Below are 24,438 nucleotides of genomic sequence, written 5' to 3' on the forward strand. Positions count from 1 at the left end.
CGACACACAACACTGATATGTCTTCTTTAGGCCCTTATACGCTGCTCCTGCCAAGCCATGTGTCAGATACTGTTTGACTTAAATATTACCTGCATTAGCACCACTACAGTTTGCTAGGTGCCTAAAAGTCATAGGTGTGGCACCACCAATAGGTGTGGCATGACACATAGGTGCTTATATAATATAAAATACATTACATACTGCACAGAATTTTTTTGTGTAAGACTTCAATAACATTAAAAATTAATTAAATGCATTCAAATGGGCAATAATGAACGATTAAGTAAGTTTAACCCTTTGACTGTCGCAACCCCCAATCCTGAGGTGTCTCCTGGTGTCGCAAAATTTAAAAAAAAATTATTTTTTCTTATGAAATGATAGAGAATCTTTTCCCGATTGTAATGACACCAAAAAAACGAAATTTGATGGAAAACTGACGGAATTATGCTCTCGCGAAGTTAGCGACCTCGGCGCTGTTTACAAATCGGCGATTTCGCCCACTTTGAGCCCTATTTTCGGCTAATTCCATTGTTCCAGTCACCCAAACTCATAGCTATTTCTTTAGAACTTCATTTTTTCTATCGATTGAATACAAGAAACTGCCCATTTACTGATTTCAACTACCTAATAATGTGGTCAGAAATTTGCAATTTGGCCAATTTCACGAAAACTAAAAAATATGACAATTTCAATATAAGGTCCAGAATGAACAATGCAGACATTCCTGGCTCTAAAATAACGTTTTCTTTGTTCATCAGTCATGTCTCCAGGCCCCTCGGATATTACTCTTGCTTTCTATTTTGAATTTTTATTCAAACAAAAAATATTAGACTTACTATTATGCAGACTACTGCAATGCTGTAATAACTGTATAAATAACATCAACCCATTCATGACTGCATATTAGAATGGCTAGTTGGACATTTATTGGACAATGGCATCATTTGTTTACTTTTGAACATTGGCAAAAATCAAACATTTCCCCTACTTTGAGCTCCATTTCTAGGTTCTTTTTATAATAAAATAAATCAAAATCACCTCTATTTCTGTAATATGTTTTCCATTCTATCAAATGAGACCAAGAAAACGAGAATACAACCATAAATACTATACGAAAATAGACCACAAAGTCGGCATTTTAATTAAAAAAAACGGTCGGAGTTTTTTTTTTCTCATTATGCACTGCGTGCTCCAGGATTTTTTTTATATGGTGCACACTGACCACACAGACCCATTCTCTCACATGTGGGCCTACCAGCTTTCTCCTGCTTGATTTGAAGCCGCTAGAATTTATGAGTATATATACGTCAAACACGGCACCTCGTAAAACGTATATATACGACCGCGACAGTCAAAGGGTTAAGTATGATTATCATACATAGTGGAAATTACCCACCAGGATAAGATAAGATAAGATTTCGTTCGGATTTTTAACCCTGGAGGGTTAGTCACCCAGGATAACCCAAGAAAGTCAGTGCATCATCAAGGACTGTCTAACTTATTTCCATTGGGGTCCTCAATCTTGTCCCCCAGGATGCGACCCACACCAGTCGACTAACACCCAGGTACCTATTTGCTGCTAGGTGAACAGGACAACAGGTGTAAGGAAACGTGTCGAAATGTTTCCACCCGTCAGGAATCGAACCCGGGCCCTCCGTGTGTGAAGCAGGAGCTTTAGCCACCAGGCCACCGGGCCACCGATAACCCAAAATAATGTTAAAGTGAGTAATTTAAATTTTGAAGCAACTTATTTCATTTCCAAAGCGACTTATTTAAATTTTGAAGTGACTTATTTCTGTTTCAAAGCGACTTATTTAAAATTCAAAGCAAACTACACATCAAACACTAACCTTCATTATGGTGTAGACGAAGAAAACGACGATGCCCACAGTGTAGAGGGGCATGATGATGCCCATGGCCCCGGACCCCTTACCCTGGGGAGGGGGGATGATCCCCCCTGCACCACCCATGGGAGGTCGCACACCAGGCATTGGACCAGGCTGTACAGACATGAAAAATTTATAATTAATAATGCATAAACATCAACTATAGTATTATTTTGTGCTGTATAACACTGTTATCACTGTTATACTGTATAACACTGTTATGATCACTGTTATATTGTATAACACTGTTATACTGTATAACACTGTTATGATCACTGTTATATTGTATAACACTGTTATACTGTATAACACTGTTATGATCACTTATATTACATAACACTGTTATACTGTATAACACTGTTATGATCACTGTTATACTGTATAACACTGTTATGATCACTGTTATACTGTATAACACTGTTATGATCACTGTTATACTGTATAACACTTATAATCACTGTTATACTGTATAACACTGTTATAATCACTGTTATACTGTATAACACTGTTATGATCACTGTTATACTGTATAACTGTTATGATCACTGTTATACTGTATAACACTGTTATGATCAGTTATACTGTATAACACTGTTATGATCACTGTTATACTGTATAACGCTGTTATGATCACTGTTATACTGTATAACACTGTTATGATCACTGTTATACTGTATAACACTGTTATGATCACTGTTACACTGTATAACACTGTTATGATCACTGTTATACTGTATAACACTGTTATGATCACTGTTATACTGTATAACACTGTTATGATCACTGTTATACTGTATAACACTGTTATGATCACTGTTATACTGTATAACACTGTTATGATCACTGTTATACTGTATAACACTGTTATGATCACTGTTATACTGTATAACACTGTTATGATCACTGTTATACTGTATAACACTGTTATGATCACTGTTACACTGTATAACACTGTTATGATCACTGTTATACTGTATAACGCTGTTATGATCACTGTTATACTGTATAACTGTTATGATCACTGTTATACTGTATAACGCTGTTATGATCACTGTTATACTGTATAACACTGTTATGATCACTGTTATACTGTATAACACTGTTATGATCACTGTTATACTGTATAACACTGTTATGATCACTGTTATACTGTATAACACTGTTATGATCACTGTTATACTGTTATGATCACTGTTACACTGTATAACACTGTTATGATCACTGTTATACTGTATAACACTGTTATGATCACTGTTATACTGTATAACTGTTATGATCACTGTTATACTGTATAACACTGTTATGATCACTGTTATACTGTATAACACTGTTATGATCACTGTTATATTGTACAACACTGTTATGATCACTGTTATACTGTATAACACTGTTATGATCACTGTTATACTGTATAACTGTTATGATCACTGTTATACTGTATAACGCTGTTATGATCACTGTTATACTGTATAACACTGTTATGATCACTGTTATACTGTATAACGCTGTTATGATCACTGTTATACTGTATAACACTGTTATGATCACTGTTATACTGTATAACACTGTTATGATCACTGTTATACTGTATAACACTGTTATGATCACTGTTATACTGTATAACACTGTTATGATCACTGTTATACTGTATAACACTGTTATGATCACTGTTATACTGTATAACACTGTTATGATCACTGTTATACTGTATAACTGTTATGATCACTGTTATACTGTATAACACTGTTATGATCACTGTTATACTGTATAACACTGTTATGATCACTGTTATACTGTATAACACTGTTATGATCACTGTTATACTGTATAACACTGTTATGATCACTGTTATACTGTATAACACTGTTATGATCACTGTTATACTGTATAACACTGTTATGATCACTGTTATACTGTATAACTGTTATGATCACTGTTATACTGTATAACACTGTTATGATCACTGTTATACTGTATAACACTGTTATGATCACTGTTATACTGTATAACACTGTTATGATCACTGTTATACTGTATAACTGTTATGATCACTGTTATACTGTATAACACTGTTATGATCACTGTTATACTGTATAACACTGTTATGATCACTGTTATACTGTATAACACTGTTATGATCACTGTTATACTGTATAACTGTTATGATCACTGTTATACTGTATAACACTGTTATGATCACTGTTATACTGTATAACACTGTTATGATCACTGTTATACTGTATAACACTGTTATGATCACTGTTATACTGTATAACTGTTATGATCACTGTTATACTGTATAACACTGTTATGATCACTGTTATACTGTATAACACTGTTATGATCACTGTTATACTGTATAACACTGTTATGATCACTGTTATACTGTATAACACTGTTATGATCACTGCTATACTGTATAAGACTGTTATGATCACTGCTATACTGTATAGCACTGTTATGATCACTGTTATACTGTATAATGCTGCCAGGTTCCTGCTGGACTACAAATGGTGTATATATCTCAGTGCATATACACTGAGAGGTGTATATATTTCAGTGTACTCACCTAATTGTGGTTGCAGGGGTCGAGACTCAGCTCCTGGCCCCGCCTCTTCACTGAGCTACTAGGTCCTCCCTCTCCCTGCTCTATGAGCTTTATCATACCTCGTCTTAAAACTATGTATGGTTCCTGCCTCCACTACATCGTGTATATACACTGAGTGGTATATATATATATATATATATATATATATATATATATATATATATACACATAACTCAGTGTATATACACTGATAGTAGATAACCTTTAAATCCTAATACTAATGGTTGTGGAGCACCTGACATCCTCCTTGGATCAAGAGCCCTCTTCCGTAACTGGGTTGGTAGCGAACTCAGCGCACACACTGAGGTCTTTGGTTCGATCCCTGGTACGGGTGCAAACATTAGGACGTGTTTCATTAAGTCACCTGATGTCTGTTCCCTAGCAGAAAGTAGGTACCTGGGTGTTAGTCACCTTACACCTGCTGTCACTGTTCACCTAGCAGTAAGTAGGTACCCGAGTGTTAGTCACCTTACACCTACTGTCACTGTTCATCTAGCAGTAAGGTGGTACCTGAGTGTGTCACCTTACACCTGCTATCACTGTTCACCTAGGTAGGTACCCGGGTGTTAGTGGCCTAGTGTGGGTGGCATCCTGGGGACAAAATTGACCTAATTTACGGGAAATGCTCAGCATAACCAGGGACTTTCTATATATTATGTCATTGATGTCAGCTATGGTCTGTATACCTTGTACATAGAGATTATTATAATTATTAAAGATAAGTGATCATGCCTGGTGATGGTGAATTGGGTATATCATAATAGGGTCTAACCCAGCTCTAAGTTCATTTTCATGCCCATTCCCGAAGGCAGAGCAAGTAGGTTGTTCAGCTGGGCACGCCCCTTCCTTCAAGTGCCAGTGAAGGTGTGTAAGGCCCTCTGAAACACCCATACCCTCCGCATGGGCAGCGCCCCCGTGGGTAGTGTAGTCCTGGAAGTGCCCAGCAGCTTGGGTCAGAAGGTGACGTTGTTTCTCCATCTGTCTATTGATTCTTCGTCTTGTTCTGTAGATCTTGTGGAGCAGCACCTCATCCATGGCTCCTGATGGTGGTACTCTGGGCCTGCTGTGTTCCTGATGGTGGTACTCTGGGCCAGCTGTGTTCCTGATGGTGGTACTCTGGTTATATTTCCTGTAAAACCTGGCCAGCTGTGTTCCTGATGGTGGTACTCTGGGCCAGCTGTGTTCCTGGTGGTGGTACTCTGGTTATATTTCCTGTAAAACCTGGCCAGCTGTGTTCCTGATGGTGGTACACTGGGCCAGCTGTGTTCCTGGTGGTGGTACTCTGGTTATATTTCCTGTAAAACCTGGCCAGCTGTGTTCCTGATGGTGGTACTCTGGGCCAGCTGTGTTCCTGATGGTGGCACTCTGGGCCTGCTGTGTTCCTGATGGTGGTACTCTGGGCCTGCTGTGTTCCTGATGGTGGTAGTTTGTGCCAGCTGTGTTCCTGATGGTGGTACTCTGGACCAGCTGTGTTCCCGATGGTGGTACTCTGGGCCAGCTATGTTCCTGATGGTGGTACTCTGGGCCAGCTGTGTTCCTGATGGTGATACTCTGGGCCAGCTGTGTTCCTGATGGTGGTACTCTGGGCCAGCTGTGTTCCTGATGGTGGTACTCTGGGCCAGCTGTGTTCCTGATGGTGGTACTCTGGGCCAGCTATGTTCCTGATGGTGGTACTCTGGGCCAGCTGTGTTCCTGTTGGTGGTACTCTGGGCCAGCTGTGTTCTTGATGGTGGTACTCTGGGCCAGCTGTGTTCCTGATTGTGGTACTCTGGGCCAGCTGTGTTCCTGATGGTGATACTCTGGGCCAGCTGTGTTCCTGATGGTGATACTCTGGGCCAGCTGTGTTCCTGATGGTGGTACTCCTTGCCAGTTGTGTTCCCGATGGTGGTACTCTGGGCCAGCTATGTTCCTGATGTTGGTACTCTGGGCCAGCTGTGTTCCTGATGGTGGTACTCTGGGCCAGCTGTGTTCCTGATGGTGGTACTCTGGGCCAGCTGTTCCTGATGGTGGTACTCGGGGCTAGCTGTGTTACTGATGGTGGTACTCTGGGCCAGCTGTGTTCCTGATGGTGGTACTCCTTGCCAGTTGTGTTCCCGATGATAGTACTCTGGGCCAGCTGTGTTACTGATGGTGGTACTTTGATTATACTTTCTCTAATACTTTGCCAGTTGTGATCCCGATGGTGCTACTCTGCTCCACTTCCTCAACTACCTTAACAGGAATAAGACCATTGATCTGACTGTATCACGTATCCCGCGTCTTGCAGGTATTTCTATATACAAGTAGGTCATTCAACGCTGGAAGCAACACCCACACAAATCTTCTGCACAGTTTGTGGGTGAATGGACCCAGCTGTGGTCTTACAACTGGAAGGATGATGGTTCTGTGTCCAGCACTCCTTACACAACCTAGCAAGGTTTACATATGTATCTTATTTAATATCTGGCCAAAGGACAAGGTTCAGATGTGCCAAATATAATCCTCGTAATGCTTAACACAAAATATAGATGGATTATCTATCGTCATAAATTCAATTATTATAATACTTCCTGAGAATGCACAGTCGAATAACAACTTTAAAAAGAATCTCACGTTTGCCAGATACTGCTTATAAATCCACATGTCCTCCTGTTAACCATTTTAGGGCCTAGTTCCTAGGTCTCTTGTATATCCATACGCTCTTGCGTCACCGTCCACAGGATGGCTGAGGTGCCCAATGAACCAGCAGCTTCGCTGGCAAAATCTAAATCCACAAAGCCGTTACCAATTTTCACTAAGTGGTAGAGCTTTCGAAAGCTCGCTTTGGGAGCTCTCGGCCTACTACTGATGCTTCCAGAGATATTTTAGTGTCACAGAACAGCAAAAGGCAGAGTAGATGTGAGGAGTGTGTGAGGAACGAGAGACCCCCGGAACTCTCTCCAGGTAAACTCCAGGTAAACTGTAGACACAATGGGCTGGCTGGAAGCTCAAACAAGACTATAATCATCACTGGAAAAGAGTTCCAGATACACTGGGTCGGCTGGAAGCTCAAACAAGACTATAATCATCACTGGAAAAGAGTTCCAGATACATTGGGTCAGCTAGAAGCTCACGCAAGACTACAAAGATCACTGGAGAAGAGCCACAGACATACTGGATCGGCTAGAAGCCACAAACCTACAAAGTTCAACTGAACACATGTCTGGCTTCCCCTTCCCCACACACCTGCTTATGATAACCAACATGAACATACAACATTTACCACGATGTTTCACTCAGGTGGGAATAGGAAGAGCCAATCTGTCATCAGTTTGACGGGGCCCAGGAGCTGTAGGCTAACCACAAGTACTGGTGGTTGAGTATCCAGTCATCAATAATGCAATGAAGACGGAGCCCAGGAGTTGTAGGTCATCCATAAGCACTGGTCGTTGAGTAGACAGCAACAATGTAGACAGACGTCATGCTTGAGTGCCAAGATGGTGGTAGTGGTGGTGGTAGTGGTAGTAGTGGTGGTGGGTATATATAGACACACTTGATTCTTCTATCACCACCACCAGTGTCACGACCATTACCACAACTCTACCACCATCACCAAAACTCACTACCACAACCACCACCACTGTCACCACCACCGCTATCACCACCTGTGGCATGCTAAGAGTATATCACATGTTATTCGGCGTATGTCACAGGCCCATTCAGGCGTGCCCTCCCGACCAGTGAATCATGTGCTAAGAGTATAACGAGTAGGGGCCCCATCGTTATGCTAGTACTTTGATTCAACCAGCCATTGACAAGGAAGCTCACCCAGGTTGTGAAGCGATGTGGTACACTTAATCAACACTGGCAGGCTTATCTCCAAGTCTGGTGGCTATGGTTCTCACCGTGTCTCTTACTTGCTCTGTGTTACTGCATGTATCCTCTGTATATGTTGTACATATTATTACCGTGTGATATGTGATATTTGGTGAAGGAAATAAACATATTTACTCTGCTTCCTTTTGCTCGCTCCACGTTCCTACCATGGATATTGCGCTACCACCAGGTATACCTGGAGAGGGTTAAGAGATAAGATAAGATAAGATTTCGTTCGGATTTTTAACCCCGGAAGGTTAGCCACCCAGGATAACCCAAGGACTGTCTAACTTATTTCCATTGTGGTCCTCAGTCTTGTCCCCCAGGATGCGACCCACACCTGTCGACTAACACCCAGGTACCTATTTGCTGCTAGGTGAACAGGACAACAGGTGTAAGGAAACGTGTCGCAATGTTTCCACACGCCGGGAATCGAACCCGGGCCCTCCATGTGTGAAGCGCGAGCTTTAGCCACCAGGCCACCGGGCCACCCGTTTTGAGGGTCATCGCCTCCACGACCAGGCCTCATGGTGGATCTGGGCTTGATCAACCAGGCTGTTATCAGATGTGCAAACCACTAGACTACATCTATGTTTGTAATACTACCACCAAAGTATTTCTTCTCCTATGCCAAATCAAAGTAGAGAACAACATCCAGTATTGGGCCCCTACTGAAACAAGATGGGTCCTACACAGATGACAGCAAGGAAATGAGTGAGCTACTCAAGTCCCAATATGACTCAGTTTTTAGCAAGCTGCTAACCAGACTGAAAGTCGAAGATCAAAATGAATTTTTTATGAGAGAGCCACAGAATTTGGTTAACACAAGCCTATCCGATGTTATCCTGACACCAAATGACTTCGAACAGGCGATAAATGACATGCCCATGCACTCTGCCCCAGGGCCAGACTCATGGAACTCCGTGTTCATCAAGAACTGCAAGAAGCCCCTATCACGAGCCTTTTCCATCCTATGGAGAGGGAGCATGGACACGGGGGTCGTCCAACAGTTACTAAAAACAACAGACATAGCCCCACTCCACAAAGGGGGCAGTAAAGCAACAGCAAAGAACTACAGACCGATAGCACTAACATCCCATATCATAAAAATCTTTGAAAGGGTCCTAAGAAGCAAGATCACCACCCATCTAGAAACCCATCAGTTACACAACCCAGGGCAACATGGGTTTAGAACAGGTCGCTCCTGTCTGTCTCAACTATTGGATCACTACGACAAGGTCCTAAATGCACTAGAAGATAAAAAGAATGCAGATGTAATATATACAGATTTTGCAAAAGCCTTCGACAAGTGTGACCATGGCGTAATAGCGCACAAAATGCGTGCTAAAGGAATAACAGGAAAAGTCGGTCAATGGATCTATAATTTCCTCACTAACAGAACACAGAGAGTAGTAGTCAACAGAGTAAAGTCCGAGGCAGCTATGGTGAAAAGCTCTGTTCCACAAGGCACAGTACTCGCTCCCATCTTGTTCCTCATTCTCATATCCGACATAGACAAGGATGTCAGCCACAGCACCGTGTCTTCCTTTGCAGATGACACCCGAATCTGCATGACAGTGTCTTCCATTGCAGACACTGCAAGGCTCCAGGCGGACATCAACCGAATCTTTCAGTGGGCTGCAGAAAACAATATGAAGTTCAACGATGAGAAATTTCAATTACTCAGATATGGTAAACACGAGGAAATTAAATCTTCATCAGAGTACAAAACAAATTCTGGCCACAAAATAGAGCGAAACACCAACGTCAAAGACCTGGGAGTGATCATGTCGGAGGATCTCACCTTCAAGGACCATAACATTGTATCAATCACATCTGCTAGAAAAATGACAGGATGGATAATGAGAACCTTCAAAACTAGGGATGCCAAGCCCACGATGACACTCTTCAGGTCACTTGTTCTATCTAGGCTGGAATATTGCTGCACACTAACAGCACCTTTCAAGGCAGGTGAAATTGCTGACCTAGAAAATGTACAGAGAACCTTCACGGCGCGCATAACGGAGATAAAACACCTCAATTACTGGGAGCGCTTGAGGTTCCTAAACCTGTATTCCCTGGAACGCAGGCGGGAGAGATACATGATTATATACACCTGGAAAATCCTAGAGGGACTAGTACCGAACTTGCACACGAAAATCACTCACTAAAAAGCAAAAGACTCGGCAGACGATGCAACATCCCCCCAATGAAAAGCAGGGGTGTCACTAGCACGTTAAGAGACCATACAATAAGTGTCAGGGGCCCGAGACTGTTCAACTGCCTCCCAGCACACATAAGGGGGATTACCAACAGACCCCTGGCAGTCTTCAAGCTGGCACTGGACAAGCACCTAAAGTCGGTTCCTGACCAGCCGGGCTGTGGCTCGTACGTTGGTTTGTGTGCAGCCAGCAGCAACAGCCTGGTTGATCAGGCTCTGATCCACCAGGAGGCCTGGTCACAGACCGGGCCGCGGGGGCGTTGACCCCCGGAACTCTCTCCAGGTAAACTCCAGGTAAACCACCATTCACTATTATCACCACTACCCACAGATGGTGAGGCAAATCACATAGACCCCCATGTTAGTTTAACAGTATAGTCATCCTGTTCTTAGCTTAGTCTACCATCAAAGTCTTCTCAAACATAGGTCTATTATTTTTTATATATACAGATCAATTTTTGTGTCCTGTTCTCAGCAAACTTAACTCAGAATTCACTTGAGACTGGGAACGGATTAAAAATAAGAATTTCCTCGATGTTAAAACTGAAAAAAAAAACTTTCTAGTACAATTAATTGAGAAAGTGATTACAAGTTAATTGTGGCTGATACACGAGCTGTACTTGTTATACACAAAGAATGGAAAATCAGTGTAAGAGAGGTAGCCCCGGGAAGCTGGCTGGATTATATATATATATATATATATATATATATATATATATATATATATATATATATATATATATATATATATATATATATATATATATATATATATATATATATATATATATATATATATATATATATATATATAAACCAACACAATGCTCACCAACGCTTCAGGAAAGGACAAAGCTCGTCTCCTGGCAGTGAAGGCACCACACTCAGGAGATTTCCTTCTAGCTGTTCCCAATTCCTCCTTGGGCACTCGACTAGACCCACAGGCCATTCGGATTGGTGTTGCTCTTCGCCTAGCCGCCCCCATCCTCACCGAACATAGGTGCATTTGCGGCAGGGCGACAGCTGATCAATTATGACTTCATGGTCTCGTGTGTCACACAGCAGAAGGGAAGTATGCCAGACATGAGGAGGTCAATGACATCATAAAGAGAAGCCTCGCCACAGCCCATTGCCCAGCTCAACGGGAACCCCAAGTGCAGAGGTCTGACGGAAGTCAAAAGCGTCCTGATGGAGCCACTATGCTACCCTGGAAGGATGGAAAGCAGATTGCCTGGGACTACACCTGTGCTGCCACATTGGCAGATACCTACTTGCCATACTCTGTAGTGGAAGGGGGTGGAGCTGCCAGCCACAGGGAGAACCAGAAGATCCGCAAATATGAAGACCTTCCTCCTTGCTATAACTTCATCCCAATAGGGTCGGAGACCATTGGAGCATGGGGCAAGCGTGCTCTAAAGTTCCTCAAAGAGCTGGGTGAAAAGCTCATCATAGAAACCAAGGACCACAGGGCGACCAGCTTCCTCTTTCAGAGACTCAGTTTCACGATCCAGAGAGGAAATGCCTGCAGCATTCTGGGCACGCGGCCCACCACCGGAGAGCTGGACGAAATATTTGAGATGTAGCTCTGAGTTGGTATCTAGGTTGTTTTACTTTCTATTGTATTTTTGTGAATGGTTTGTCAATGTATTTTGTCTTTAAGTAAAATATATATTAAATATAGGGGGTGGCAGGAGAAAATTCTCAAACAGCTTCAGGGAGAACCTTGAGTTTTCCCTGAAGCAAGTTTATTCTTTTCTCTGAGGATGAGGGTCCCCAGTACAGTTCTAGAGGCGGTACCTCCCTATATATATTGTGAGGGAAAAGTTCAATAGATAGGAGTAGCGAGGGAATATATAGTAACAATAGTTTCATTGCCGGCTACTTTAATTTTCCTGAGGAGGAGCCAGCCTGAGTAATACTGACTGAAGTTGTTATAGGGCTGAGTAAGCCTTCACATATACATATATATATATATATATATATATATATATATATATATATATATATATATATATATATATATATATATATATATATATATATATATAAAGGATGCAAAATAACCACAGGAGAAATAGAATGATAGCTCTTGGCCTTTCGTGTTGCAATCAACACATCATCAGGAGATTGCAATGTTGCAAAAATAGAGTAATAGAAAATCCAGACAGATTCGTTCAGGGCAACGAATCTGCCGGACATTAAAAAAAGAGAGAGAAAATGGAAAACTGAGAGGAGGGTATCAAAGTGTGGTACATACCCTAGCCTGCTTATCTATGGTACGCTGGGGCAGGGCCCTTCCCTTCTCTCTGAGGGCCGGATGTATCATCTCAGGGTACAGATGGGCGGGTCGTTCAGGACGGGCGTGGGTGCTGACGCCCTCTGAAAAAAATAGACCTCCAAAAAATGTATATATTGAAACATATTTTGATATAAAGGACAATTTAATAATTCTTGTTAAACGCTAAACCCATATGGGTCAGGAAGCATAAGTAGTGGAGGCTTGATCCTCCGTCTACTGAGCGCGAGACAAACGTACTTCCTAATAATAATAATAATAATAATAATAATGATAATAATAATAATAATAATAATAATAATAATAATAATAATATTTATTTCCACCAGTACATGATACAACTTATACAGACCATAGCTGACATCAACGACATACTACTATATAGAAAGTCCCTTGTTATGCTGAGCAATTCCCGCAAATTAGGTCAAATTTGTACCCAGGATGCGACCCACACCAGTCCACTAACATCCGGGTACCTATTATATTGCTAGGTGAACATGGACAGCAGGTGTTTTAAGGAAACACATCTTAATGTTTCCACCCGTACCGGGGATCGACCCCCGGACCTCAGTGTGTGAGTTCCAATATAAAGAATAAAAAATCACAATACCGTGACTGGAACAACACACAAATAACTCGTACAGGGGAGAAAGGAGCTTATGACGACATTTCGGTCCTACTTAGACCATTAACAAAGTCACCTGTAAATTTGTAGATGAATGGTTCAGAGAACCGACATGTTGATAAATTAGACACATGTGCAACTCTTGGGTATCTTTATTGAGGAAACGTTTCGCCACACAGTGGCTTCATCACTCCATACGTAGGAGAAACTTGAAGAACAGGAGGAGAATGAGGTAATCAGTCCCTCAACCTTGAGTCGATGTGTTCAGTCCATCAATCTTGAATAGAATAGATTGATGGACTGAACACATCGACTCAAGGTTGAGGGACTGATTACCTCATTTTCCTCCTGTTCTTCAAGTTTCTCCTACGTATGGAGTGATGAAGCCACTGTGTGGCGAAACGTTTCCTCAATAAAGATACCCAAGAGTTGCACATGTGTCTAATTTATCACCTGTAAATGGTTCAAGTAGGACCGAAACGTCGTCTTAAGCTCCTTTCTCTTAAGTCCGGGTTATTTGAGTATATTTCAAAATAAATACTCTTTGACACTCTCAAGTGAACTGATGTAAAGATAAGACACTTAACTTGTCTTATTTCAGCTGTGTTCAGACATGTCAGGATATCTTATTAATGAAAATAAGATACCAGATATACTAAGCAAATTTCGTAAATTTGCTTGTAATAGATAAGTGAACTATAGATATGTAATAAAGTTGGTAGAATTACCGACAATATGTAAAGTAAAAGGACACAAGTGCAACTAATGTGACATTTATTGTGGCAACGTTTCGCTCTCCAGGAGCTTGATAAAGCTCCTGGAGAGCGAAACGTTGCCACAATAAATGTCACATTAGTTGCACTTGTGTCCTTTTACTTTACATATAGATATGTAGATGTAAATCCATATGTACACCTGTTAACCCTCTGAGGCCTAGCTCCTGGGCCCTTTGTGTATCCATATGCTCTTACGCTACCATCCACAGGATAGATATGCTCTTACAATACCACTCACAGGATAGATATGCTCTTACGCTACCATCCACAGGATAGATATGCTCTTACAATACCATCCACAGGATAGATATGCTCTTACGCTACCATCCACAGGATAGATATGCTCTTACAATACCATCCACAGGATAGATATGCTCTTACAATACCATCCACAGAATAGATATGCTCTTACGCTACCATCCACAGAATAGATATGCTCTTACGCTACCATCCACAGGATAGATATGCTCTTACAATACCATCCACAGGATAGATATGCTCTTATGCTACCATCCACAGGATAGATATGCTCTTACAATACCATCCACAGGATAGATATGCTCTTACAATACCATCCACAGGATATATATGCTCTTACAATACCATCCACAGAATAGATATGCTCTTACGCTACCATCCACAGGATAGATATGCTCTTACGCTACCATCCACAGGATAGATATGCTCTTACGCTACCATCCACAGGATAGATATGCTCTTACAATACCATCCACAGGATAGATATGCTCTTACGCTACCATCCACAGGATAGATATGCTCTTACAATACCATCCACAGGATAGATATGCTCTTACAATACCATCCACAGGATATATATGCTCTTACAATACCATCCACAGAATAGATATGCTCTTACGCTACCATCCACGGGATAGATATGCTCTTACGCTACCATCCACAGGATAGATATGCTCTTACAATACCATCCACAGAATAGATATGCTCTTACGCTACCATCCACAGGATAGATATGCTCTTACGCTACCATCCACAGGATAGATATGCTCTTACAATACCATCCACAGGATAGATATGCTCTTACGCTACCATCCACAGGATAGATATGCTCTTACAATACCATCCACAGGATAGATATGCTCTTACGCTACCATCCACAGGATAGATATGCTCTTACAATACCATCCACAGGATAGATATGCTCTTACAATACCATCCACAGGATATATATGCTCTTACAATACCATCCACAGAATAGATATGCTCTTACGCTACCATCCACGGGATAGATATGCTCTTACGCTACCATCCACAGGATAGATATGCTCTTACAATACCATCCACAGAATAGATATGCTCTTACGCTACCATCCACAGGATAGATATGCTCTTACGCTACCATCCACAGGATAGATATGCTCTTACAATACCATCCACAGGATAGATATGCTCTTACGCTACCATCCACAGGATAGATATGCTCTTACAATACCATCCACAGGATAGATATGCTCTTACGCTACCATCCACAGGATAGACATGCTCTTACGCTACCATCCACAGGATAGACATGCTCTTACGCTACCATCCACAGGATAGACATGCTCTTACGCTACCATCCACAGGATAGACATGCTCTTACGCTACCATCCACAAGATAGACATGCTCTTACGCTACCATCCACAGGATAGATATGGGGTGTACAATAAACTAGCCACTTCGGTGGCAAAATCTAATCAGAGACCCTCAACAGAATGAACTTTGTTGACACTCCACGTAACATTCTTTTTTTCCATATGAGAAAAATATTGATTAGTTCCTTAGCTGTCCGAGTTATTTTTGAAGTGACTGTCGTGTGGCGTTAGACTTCTGTTAGCACCTCCAGAGCTTAGCCTCTCAAAATGACTCAGAAATGGTTAGTTCCTCTCATGCATGCCAACAACAATAGTTCAGTTGAAAGTTAGTTATGCAAGTGGTCTACACAGGTTAGTTCTTGTTAGTTTCATTAGATGCCAACAACATCATCCCAGTGAAAAACTAGGAGACAACACAATAAGTGTCAGGGGCCCAAGGCTGTTCAATTGCCTCACATACATAAGGGGGATTATTAATAGGCCCCTGGCTGTCTTCAAGACCCCTGGGTGTCTTCAAGACCCCTGGCTGTTTTCAAGACCCCTGGCTGTCTTCAAGACCCCTGGCTGTCTTCAAGACCCCTGGTTGTCTTCAAGACCCCTGGCTGTCTTCAAGACCCCTGGTTGTCTTCAAGACCCCTGGCTGTCTTCAAGACCCCTGGCTGTCTTCAAGACCCCTGGTTGTCTTCAAGACCCCTGGTTGTCTTCAAGACCCCTGGTTGTCTTCAAGACCCCTGGTTGTCTTCAAGACCCCTGGTTGTCTTCAAGACCCCTGGTTGTCTTCAAGACCCCTGGTTGTCTTCAAGACCCCTGGTTGTCTTCAAGACCTCTGGTTGTCTTCAAGACCTCTGGTTGTCTTCAATACCCCTGGCTGTCTTCAAGACCTCTAGCTGTCTTCAAGACCCTTGGTTGTCTTCAAGACCCCTGGCTGTCTTCAAGACCCTTGGTTGTCTTCAAGACCCCTGGCTGTCTTCAAGACCTCTAGCTGTCTTCAAGACCCTTGGTTGTCTTCAAGACCCCTGACTGTCTTCAGGACCCTTGCCTGTCTTCAAGACCCCTGGTTGTCTTCAAGACTTCTGGCTGTCTTCAAGACCCCTGGGTGTCTTCAAGACCCCTGGGTGTCTTCAAGATCCCTGGCTGTCTTCAAGATCCCTGGTTGTCTTCAAGATCTTTGGCTGTCTTCAAGACCCCTGGTTGTCTTGAAGACCCCTGGTTGTCTTGAAGACCCCTGGGTGTCTTCAAGACTCCTGGCTGTCTTCAAGATCGCTGGCTACCTTCAAGACCCCTGGTTGTCTTCAAGACCCCTGGTTGTCTTGAAGACCCCTGGTTGTCTTCAAGACCCCTGGGTGTCTTCAAGACCCCTGGCTGTCTTCAAGATCCCTGGCTACCTTCAAGACCCTTGGCTGTCTTCAAGACCCCTGGCTGTCTTCAAGACCCCTGGTTCTCCTCAAGAAGGCTCTGGACAGACATATAAAGTCAGTACCTGACCAACCGGGCTGTGGTTCATACGTTGGTTTACGTGCAGCCAGCAGTAACAGGCTGGTTGATCAGGCTCTGATACACCATGAGGCCTGGTCATTGACCAGGCCGTGGGGGCGTTGACCCCCGGAACACTCTGTAGGTATACTCCACGTTAGTCTTTGTTAGTTTTGTCACATGCCAACAACAATAGTTCAGTTGTTAGTTCCTCTGCATGGAATATCTTAAGTTGTGTTAAGTATCATTTCTTAGTGTTAGTCGAGGCATGGCTGTTAGAGTGCGACCGCAGGCCCACTTACGAGGAAGATAGGGCCTGGGTTTGATCCTGGGTGGTGCAGCTGCAGCAATCAGCGCCGGCGTGAGGGAGTAACTATTTACTAGACACTCCGTCAGGTTGGACTTATCTAGCCCTAATCTTACTCCCTCCAGCATCACCTCCGTCAGCTCCAGTCCACAGGTGTGACGTATCTGAGCCCAACACTGCTCAGAAGTCCATCTGCTGGTGCTGACCTGCTGCCCTCCTGCAGGTGGGGAGGGTGGTGACACCCCAGCTTGGTGTTCCTCCAGCAGGTAACACAACTGCCTGACGAAGTGTACGTTGGCCGACTCCTTCCATAGTGTTTCTGCTCCCAGATCAACACACATGCAACGAAGACATATTTGTACACATTAAACAAGCGTATAACTAAAGTTTAATTAAGAGGATCCCAGAAGTGGGTCGAAATATACAGGTCTATTACTCTCCTTAAGATAAGATAAGATAAGATTTCGTTCGGATTTTTAACCCCGGAGGGTTAGCCACCCAGGATAACCCAAGAAAGTCAGTGCGTCATCGAGGACTGTCTAACTTATTTCCATTGGGGTCCTTAATCTTGTCCCCCAGGATGCGACCCACACCAGTCGACTAACACCCAGGTACCTATTTGCTGCTAGGTGAACAGGACAACAGGTGTAAGGAAACGTGTCGAAATGTTTCCACCCACCGGGAATCGAACCCGGGCCCTCTGTGTGTGAAGCGGGAGCTGTAGCCACCAGGCCACCGGGCCACCTTAGTTTCCATCACCATGTGAATTATTGAGCATGATGATTAAAGGGCACATAAATACCCCTGTCTTCTAGTATGTTCACTTCTTCCTTATAATCTACCTTGTCTATAAATACTATTGTATTTGCTTTGTTTCGTAAGGCGAAGTCCAGGATCTTTCCTTAATTCATGGTATAACTTAAGAGATCATCAATGACAATTGTGTTATAGAGGTCTGAGCTTTGTTCAGGTGTCTATAACGTTTCATCAGTAAAGTTACCCAACTGTTGCACATGTGTCTTAATCTTCAACTTGTCTATATTATTCCATTTCCAACAATTGGAGCTTAAAACTCGTATATTTTTTTAACACAGCGGTCGTCTCCCACCAAGGCAGCAACACCTGAAGACGAAGAGACGAAAATTTTTCTCCTTTTTTACGTTTTGTAATTTATACAGGAAGTGTTACTAGCACCTTGCTAGCGGCATTTAGTAATTTATGCAGGTGTTATTAATAGCCCCCGTGTAGTGGATAAACTTTGAACTCCATTAACCAACAAACGTCAATTATAAGGAGAGGAATGTCTGTATATATTGATAGTGTGATGTTACTTGTCAGCTTGTAAGACAGTCATATATATATATATATATATATATATATATATATATATATATATATATATATATATATATATATATATATATATATATATATATATATATATATATATATATAAAGGAATAACAAAGAGAAAGAGGAGGCATCAACCCCTGGCATCACAGATGTGTCAATTATCATGATGACGTCGTGTAGTGGCACCCATCAAGAGTGCCAGGTGTGTCTATGTGTCACCTGCTTCCCCTGATGCCACCTACCCTCGTTCCTCCCCTCAGAGGGGTGCATGCCCTCTTCTGGTATTAGAGAGAGGGGAAATACCAGCTGCTCTAAGTTACATCAATGCCCAGCTTACAGTTACATCAGCCTGGGGTAAACGATGGTAGGCCACATTTTCTTTTGAGAAATCTTAAATGATGATAATGATAGTCTAAACACCATGATGGTAATGCTGGAGCAGTGGTAAGAATGATGATCTAGGTACCATGATTGTAATGCTGGAGCAGTGGTAATAATGATTGTCTCTAGGCACTATGATGGTAATGCTGGAACAATGGTAAGAATGAACTGGAGAGTGCTGGTACCCGGGGACAAAGTTGGTATCCTTCGGGTGAAATTTGACTCTAAACTGACTATGAAGAACCACGTTGTAAATCTTAAAAACAAGGCAGCCATGTAGCTTACAGTACTTAGACATATCTAGCATCTGCTTGACAGTAGAGGCTGCAAGACTGTACGAGGCACAAGTACATTCACACCTTGAGTATGCTCCAGTTTCTTGGATTGCCTGCCCCCTGTCTCATCTGCGACTTCTTGACAGAATAGAGACCAGAGCAAGACGACTCATCTCTCACCTGGACCCAGCCTGAGCAGATCCGTCATTCAGCAGAGCCTTCAACACAGGAGAGATGTGGGTGGCCTTACTGTTATGTACTAGACTAATTCTATCAAGGTACCATTGGTTCTACTTCGTAGTCAGCAAGAAGACAGTTTCGACACAACAAGACGGGCAGTCAACAGCAACTACACTCTGGCTGTACCCTTCTCAGTAGCGCACTCAACTCACACACTCAGTGTTCGTGGTTCGATCACGGGTACAGGTGGAAATATATACATGCTTCTTACATCTGCTGTCCCTTTTCATCTAGCAGTAAGTAGGTACCTGGATGTTAGTCGACCGTTGTGGGTCGTATCCTGGAAGTATTAGTATACCTTAGATAGGAATGAGGCTTTCAAATGAGCTGAAGTTGGATAACAGCTCTTGGCATGTAAAACTAATGTTTGTGAAACAGAAGAACCACGTCCTCTTGAGATCTTTCATTCCCAGGATGACTCGAACCTGCAACATGTTCGTACAGCAGAACGACATCGATGACATAAAATAAGCTGAGCATATGAAATCTCTGGCCAACAGATAGCTCCAACATCACCCTCTGCCCCACAGATGGCTCCAGCTTTACCCTCTGGCCCACAGGTGGTTCCAGCTTCACCCTCCGGCTAACAGATGGCTCCAGATTTACCCTCTGGCCCACAGATGGCTCGTTTTACCCTCTGGCCCACAGATGGCCCCCAGCTTTACCCTCTGGCGCACAGATGGCTCCAGCTTCACCCTCTGGCGCACAGATGGCTCCAGCTTCACCCTCTGGCTCACAGATAACTCCAACTTCACCTTCATCACTATACGTTAATTCACAACAAGGAAAAGGCTTTAAAATGAGCTGATGTAGGTAACAGCCTGTAAATAATAGTAGGAACTCTTAACCTAACCTTCTAAAAATCCTGTGTAATGAGAGAGAGAGAAAGAGAGAGAGAGAGAGAGAGAGAGAGAGAGAGAGAGAGAGAGAGAGAGAGAGAGAGAGAGAGAGAGAGAGAGGGAGAGAGAGAGGGAGAGAGAGAGAGAGAGAGAGAAATAGAGAGAGAAAGAGAGAGAGAGAGAGGGAGAGAGAGAGGATAGAGAGAGAGAGAGAGAGAGAGAGAGAGAGAGAGAGAGAGAGAGAGAGAGAGAGAGAGAGAGAGAGAGAGAGAGAGAGAGAGACTGACTCACTCCTTTCCTTCACACGTCTCACTATAAATACCTCTTAATTACATGTCCAACCTCCCTCCAATCATTCTGCCTCAGTCCTCTCCCATTAACACCTCCCCACTGGGGGGAGGGAAGGAAGGAAAGATGGAGGGAGAGAGGGAGGGAAGGAAGGAGAGATGGAGGGAGAGAGGGAGGGAGGGACTGAGGTAAGAAACCCCAAGGTACAATAAATCTCTCACCCGCCTGGTTTGTTTACTTTCACTCCTGACCTAAACATTGTCTCCCCATTAATGTTTACATGTTTGGTGACTTAACTGTTCACACGTCTCTCTCTTTCCTTGCTCACTTCTCTATTTGCCTGCTTACCTGCCTGTTTAACTGACTGTTTACCTGTCTGCCTGCTTACCTGTCTGTCTAACTGACTGTTTACCTGTCTGCCTGCTTACCTGTCTGTCTGCCTGCCTACTTATCTGTCTACCTGTCTGCCTGCTTACCTATCTGTCTGCACACTTATGCCTCTGCCTTCCACAAAATGGGTACGTAGAGCATAATAAACATTAAATCTCTCTCTCTCTCTCTCTCTCTCTCTCTCTCTCTCTCTCTCTCTCTCTCTCTCTCTCTCTCTCTCTCTCTCTCTCTCTAAATATTATATTTATCTTACACAATAAAAAACACAGACAATGACATGAGTCTCAGGTAGACTCGTCAGCTATGTCACGAGGTAAGTATCATTGTTGACATCAGCTCCAGGTCTGATATCATTCATTACACTGTGCCTAAAAACACTAGGAAGCCATCCATTACTAGGGAGCCTAGTTATATATTGTGCAATGTCATATTATAGAAATTACCAGCTATAATTACAGATGGTGCCATGTGGCAATGAGAATGTCACCACCACAAGAATCACCATGGATGGTGACAGGTGGCACTGAAATTGTCACTGCCACAAGAATCACCATAGAAGGTGACAGGTGGCACTGAGATTGTTACCACCACAAGAATCACCATAGATGGTGACAGGTGGCACTCAGATTGTCACCACCACAATAATCACTAGATATGGTGATAGGCGGTGCAGTCACCATCTGCGCCCTGACAATGGAGTTCAGAACTCACGATACTTGAGGTAACGATTATTGGAAGGCACAGAACCAACAGCACTAACAACAGAACCACTAGCACTAACAACAGAACCACTAGCACTAACAACAGAACCACCAACACTAACAACAGAACCACTAGCACTAACAACAGAACCACTAGCACTAACAACAGAACCACCAGCACTAACAACAGACCCACCAGCACTAAAAACAAAACCACCAACACTAACAACAGAACCACCAACACTAACAACAAAACCAACAACATTAACAACAGAACCACCAGCACTAACAACAGAACCACTAGCACTAACAACAGACCCACCCGCACTAACAACAAAACCACCAACACTAACAACAGAACCACCAGCACTAACAACAGAACCTCTAGCACTAACAACAAAACCACCAGCACTAACAACAGAACCACCAGCACTAACAACAGAACCACTAGCACTAACAACAAAACCACCAACACTAACAACAGAACCACCAACACTAACAACAGAACCACCAGCACTAACAGAACCACAAGCACTAACACTAACAGAACCACCAGCACTAACAGAACCACCAGCACTAACAGAACCACCAGCACTAACAGAACCACAGGCACTAACACTAACAACAGAACCACCAGCACTAACAGACCCACCAGCACTAACAGAACCACAAGCACTAACACTAACAACAGAGCCACCAGCACTAACAGAACCACAAGCACTAACACTAACAACAGAACCACAAGCACTAACACTAACAACAGACCCACCAGCACTAACAGAACCACAAGCACTAACACTAACAACAGAACCACCAGCACTAACAGAACCACAAGCACTAACACTAACAACAGAACCACCAGCACTAACAGAACCACAAGCACTAACACTAACAACAGAACCACCAGCACTAACAGAACAACAAGCACTAACACTAACAACAGAACCACAAGCACTAACACTAACAACAGAACCACCAGCACTAACAGAACCACAAGCACTAACACTAACAACAGAACCACTAGCACTAACAGAACCACAAGCACTAACACTAACAACAGAACCACCAGCACTAACAGAACCACAAGCACTAACACTAACAACAGTACCACCAGCACTAACACTAACAACAGAACCACCAGCACTAACAGAACCACAAGCACTAACACTAACAGAACCACCAGCACTAACAGAACCACAAGCACTAACACTAACAACAGAACCACCAACACTAACAGAACCACAAGCACTAACACTAACAGAACCACCAGCACTAACAGAACCACAAGCACTAACACTAACAGAACCACCAGCACTAACAGAACCACAAGCACTAACACTAACAACAGAACCACTAGCACTAACAGAACCACAAGCACTAACACTAACAACAGAACCACCAGCACTAACAGAACCACAAGCACTAACACTAACAACAGAACCACCAGCACTAACAGAACCACAAGCACTAACACTAACAACAGAACCACCAGCACTAACAGAAACACAAGCACTAACACTAACAACAGAACCACCAGCACTAACAGAACCACAAGCACTAACACTAACAACAGAACCACCAGCACTAACAGAACCACAAGCACTAACACTAACAACAGAACCACCAGCACTAACAGAACCACAAGCACTAACACTAACAACAGAACCACCAGCACTAACAGAAACACAAGAACTAACACTAACAACAGAACCACAAGCACTAACACTAACAACAGAACCACCAGCACTAACAGAACCACCAGCACTAACAGAACCACAAGCACTAACACTAACAACAGAACCACCAGCACTAACAGAACCACAAGCACTAACACTAACAACAGAACCACCAGCACTAACAGAACCACAAGCACTAACACTAACAGAACCACCAGCACTAACAGAACCACAAGCACTAACACTAACAACAGAACCACCAACACTAACAGAACCACCAGCACTAACACTAACAACAGAACCACCAGTACTAACATCTAGAACTACGACAAGCAAAAATGCAGCTTCCTGCTGCTTCCTGCTGCTCTCTGCTGCTTCCTGCTGCTCTTTGCTGCTCTCTGCTGCTTCCTGCTGCTTCCTGCTGCTCTTTGCTGCTCTCTGCTGCTCCCTGCTGCTCTCTGCTGCTCTCTGCTGCTTCCTGCTGCTCTCTGCTGCTCCCTGCTGCTCTCTGCTGCTCCCTGCTGCTCTCTGCTGCTCCCTGCTGCTCTCTGCTGCTCCCTGCTGCTCCCTGCTGTTCCCTGCTGCTCGCTGCTACTCCCTGCTGCTCCCTGCTGCTTCCTGCTGCTCCCTGCTGCTCCCTGCTGTTCCCTGCTGC

General features: G+C 43.2%; 1 protein-coding gene across 11 annotated transcripts in view; it reads right to left on the reverse strand.

Moving 5' to 3' along the window:
• The window catches only part of LOC128701947 (titin homolog), a 94,508-nt gene that overhangs the window by 57,951 nt on the left and 12,119 nt on the right, over positions 1–24,438 (reverse strand). For 8 of the 11 annotated variants that reach the window (XM_053795918.2, XM_053795920.2, XM_053795919.2 and 5 more), the window contains exons 2-4: positions 17,636–17,959; positions 12,807–12,928; positions 1,851–2,000 (exon numbers count right to left, since the gene is read on the reverse strand). In XM_053795918.2, coding sequence (XP_053651893.2) covers positions 1,851–2,000; positions 12,807–12,928; positions 17,636–17,959 — 596 coding nt within the window. The other 3 variants (XM_053795922.2, XM_053795923.2, XM_053795921.2) reach the window with 3 other exon arrangements.

The sequence above is a fragment of the Cherax quadricarinatus genome, chromosome 77 (genome assembly GCF_038502225.1).
Source record: "Cherax quadricarinatus isolate ZL_2023a chromosome 77, ASM3850222v1, whole genome shotgun sequence".
NCBI lineage: Eukaryota > Metazoa > Arthropoda > Malacostraca > Decapoda > Parastacidae > Cherax > Cherax quadricarinatus.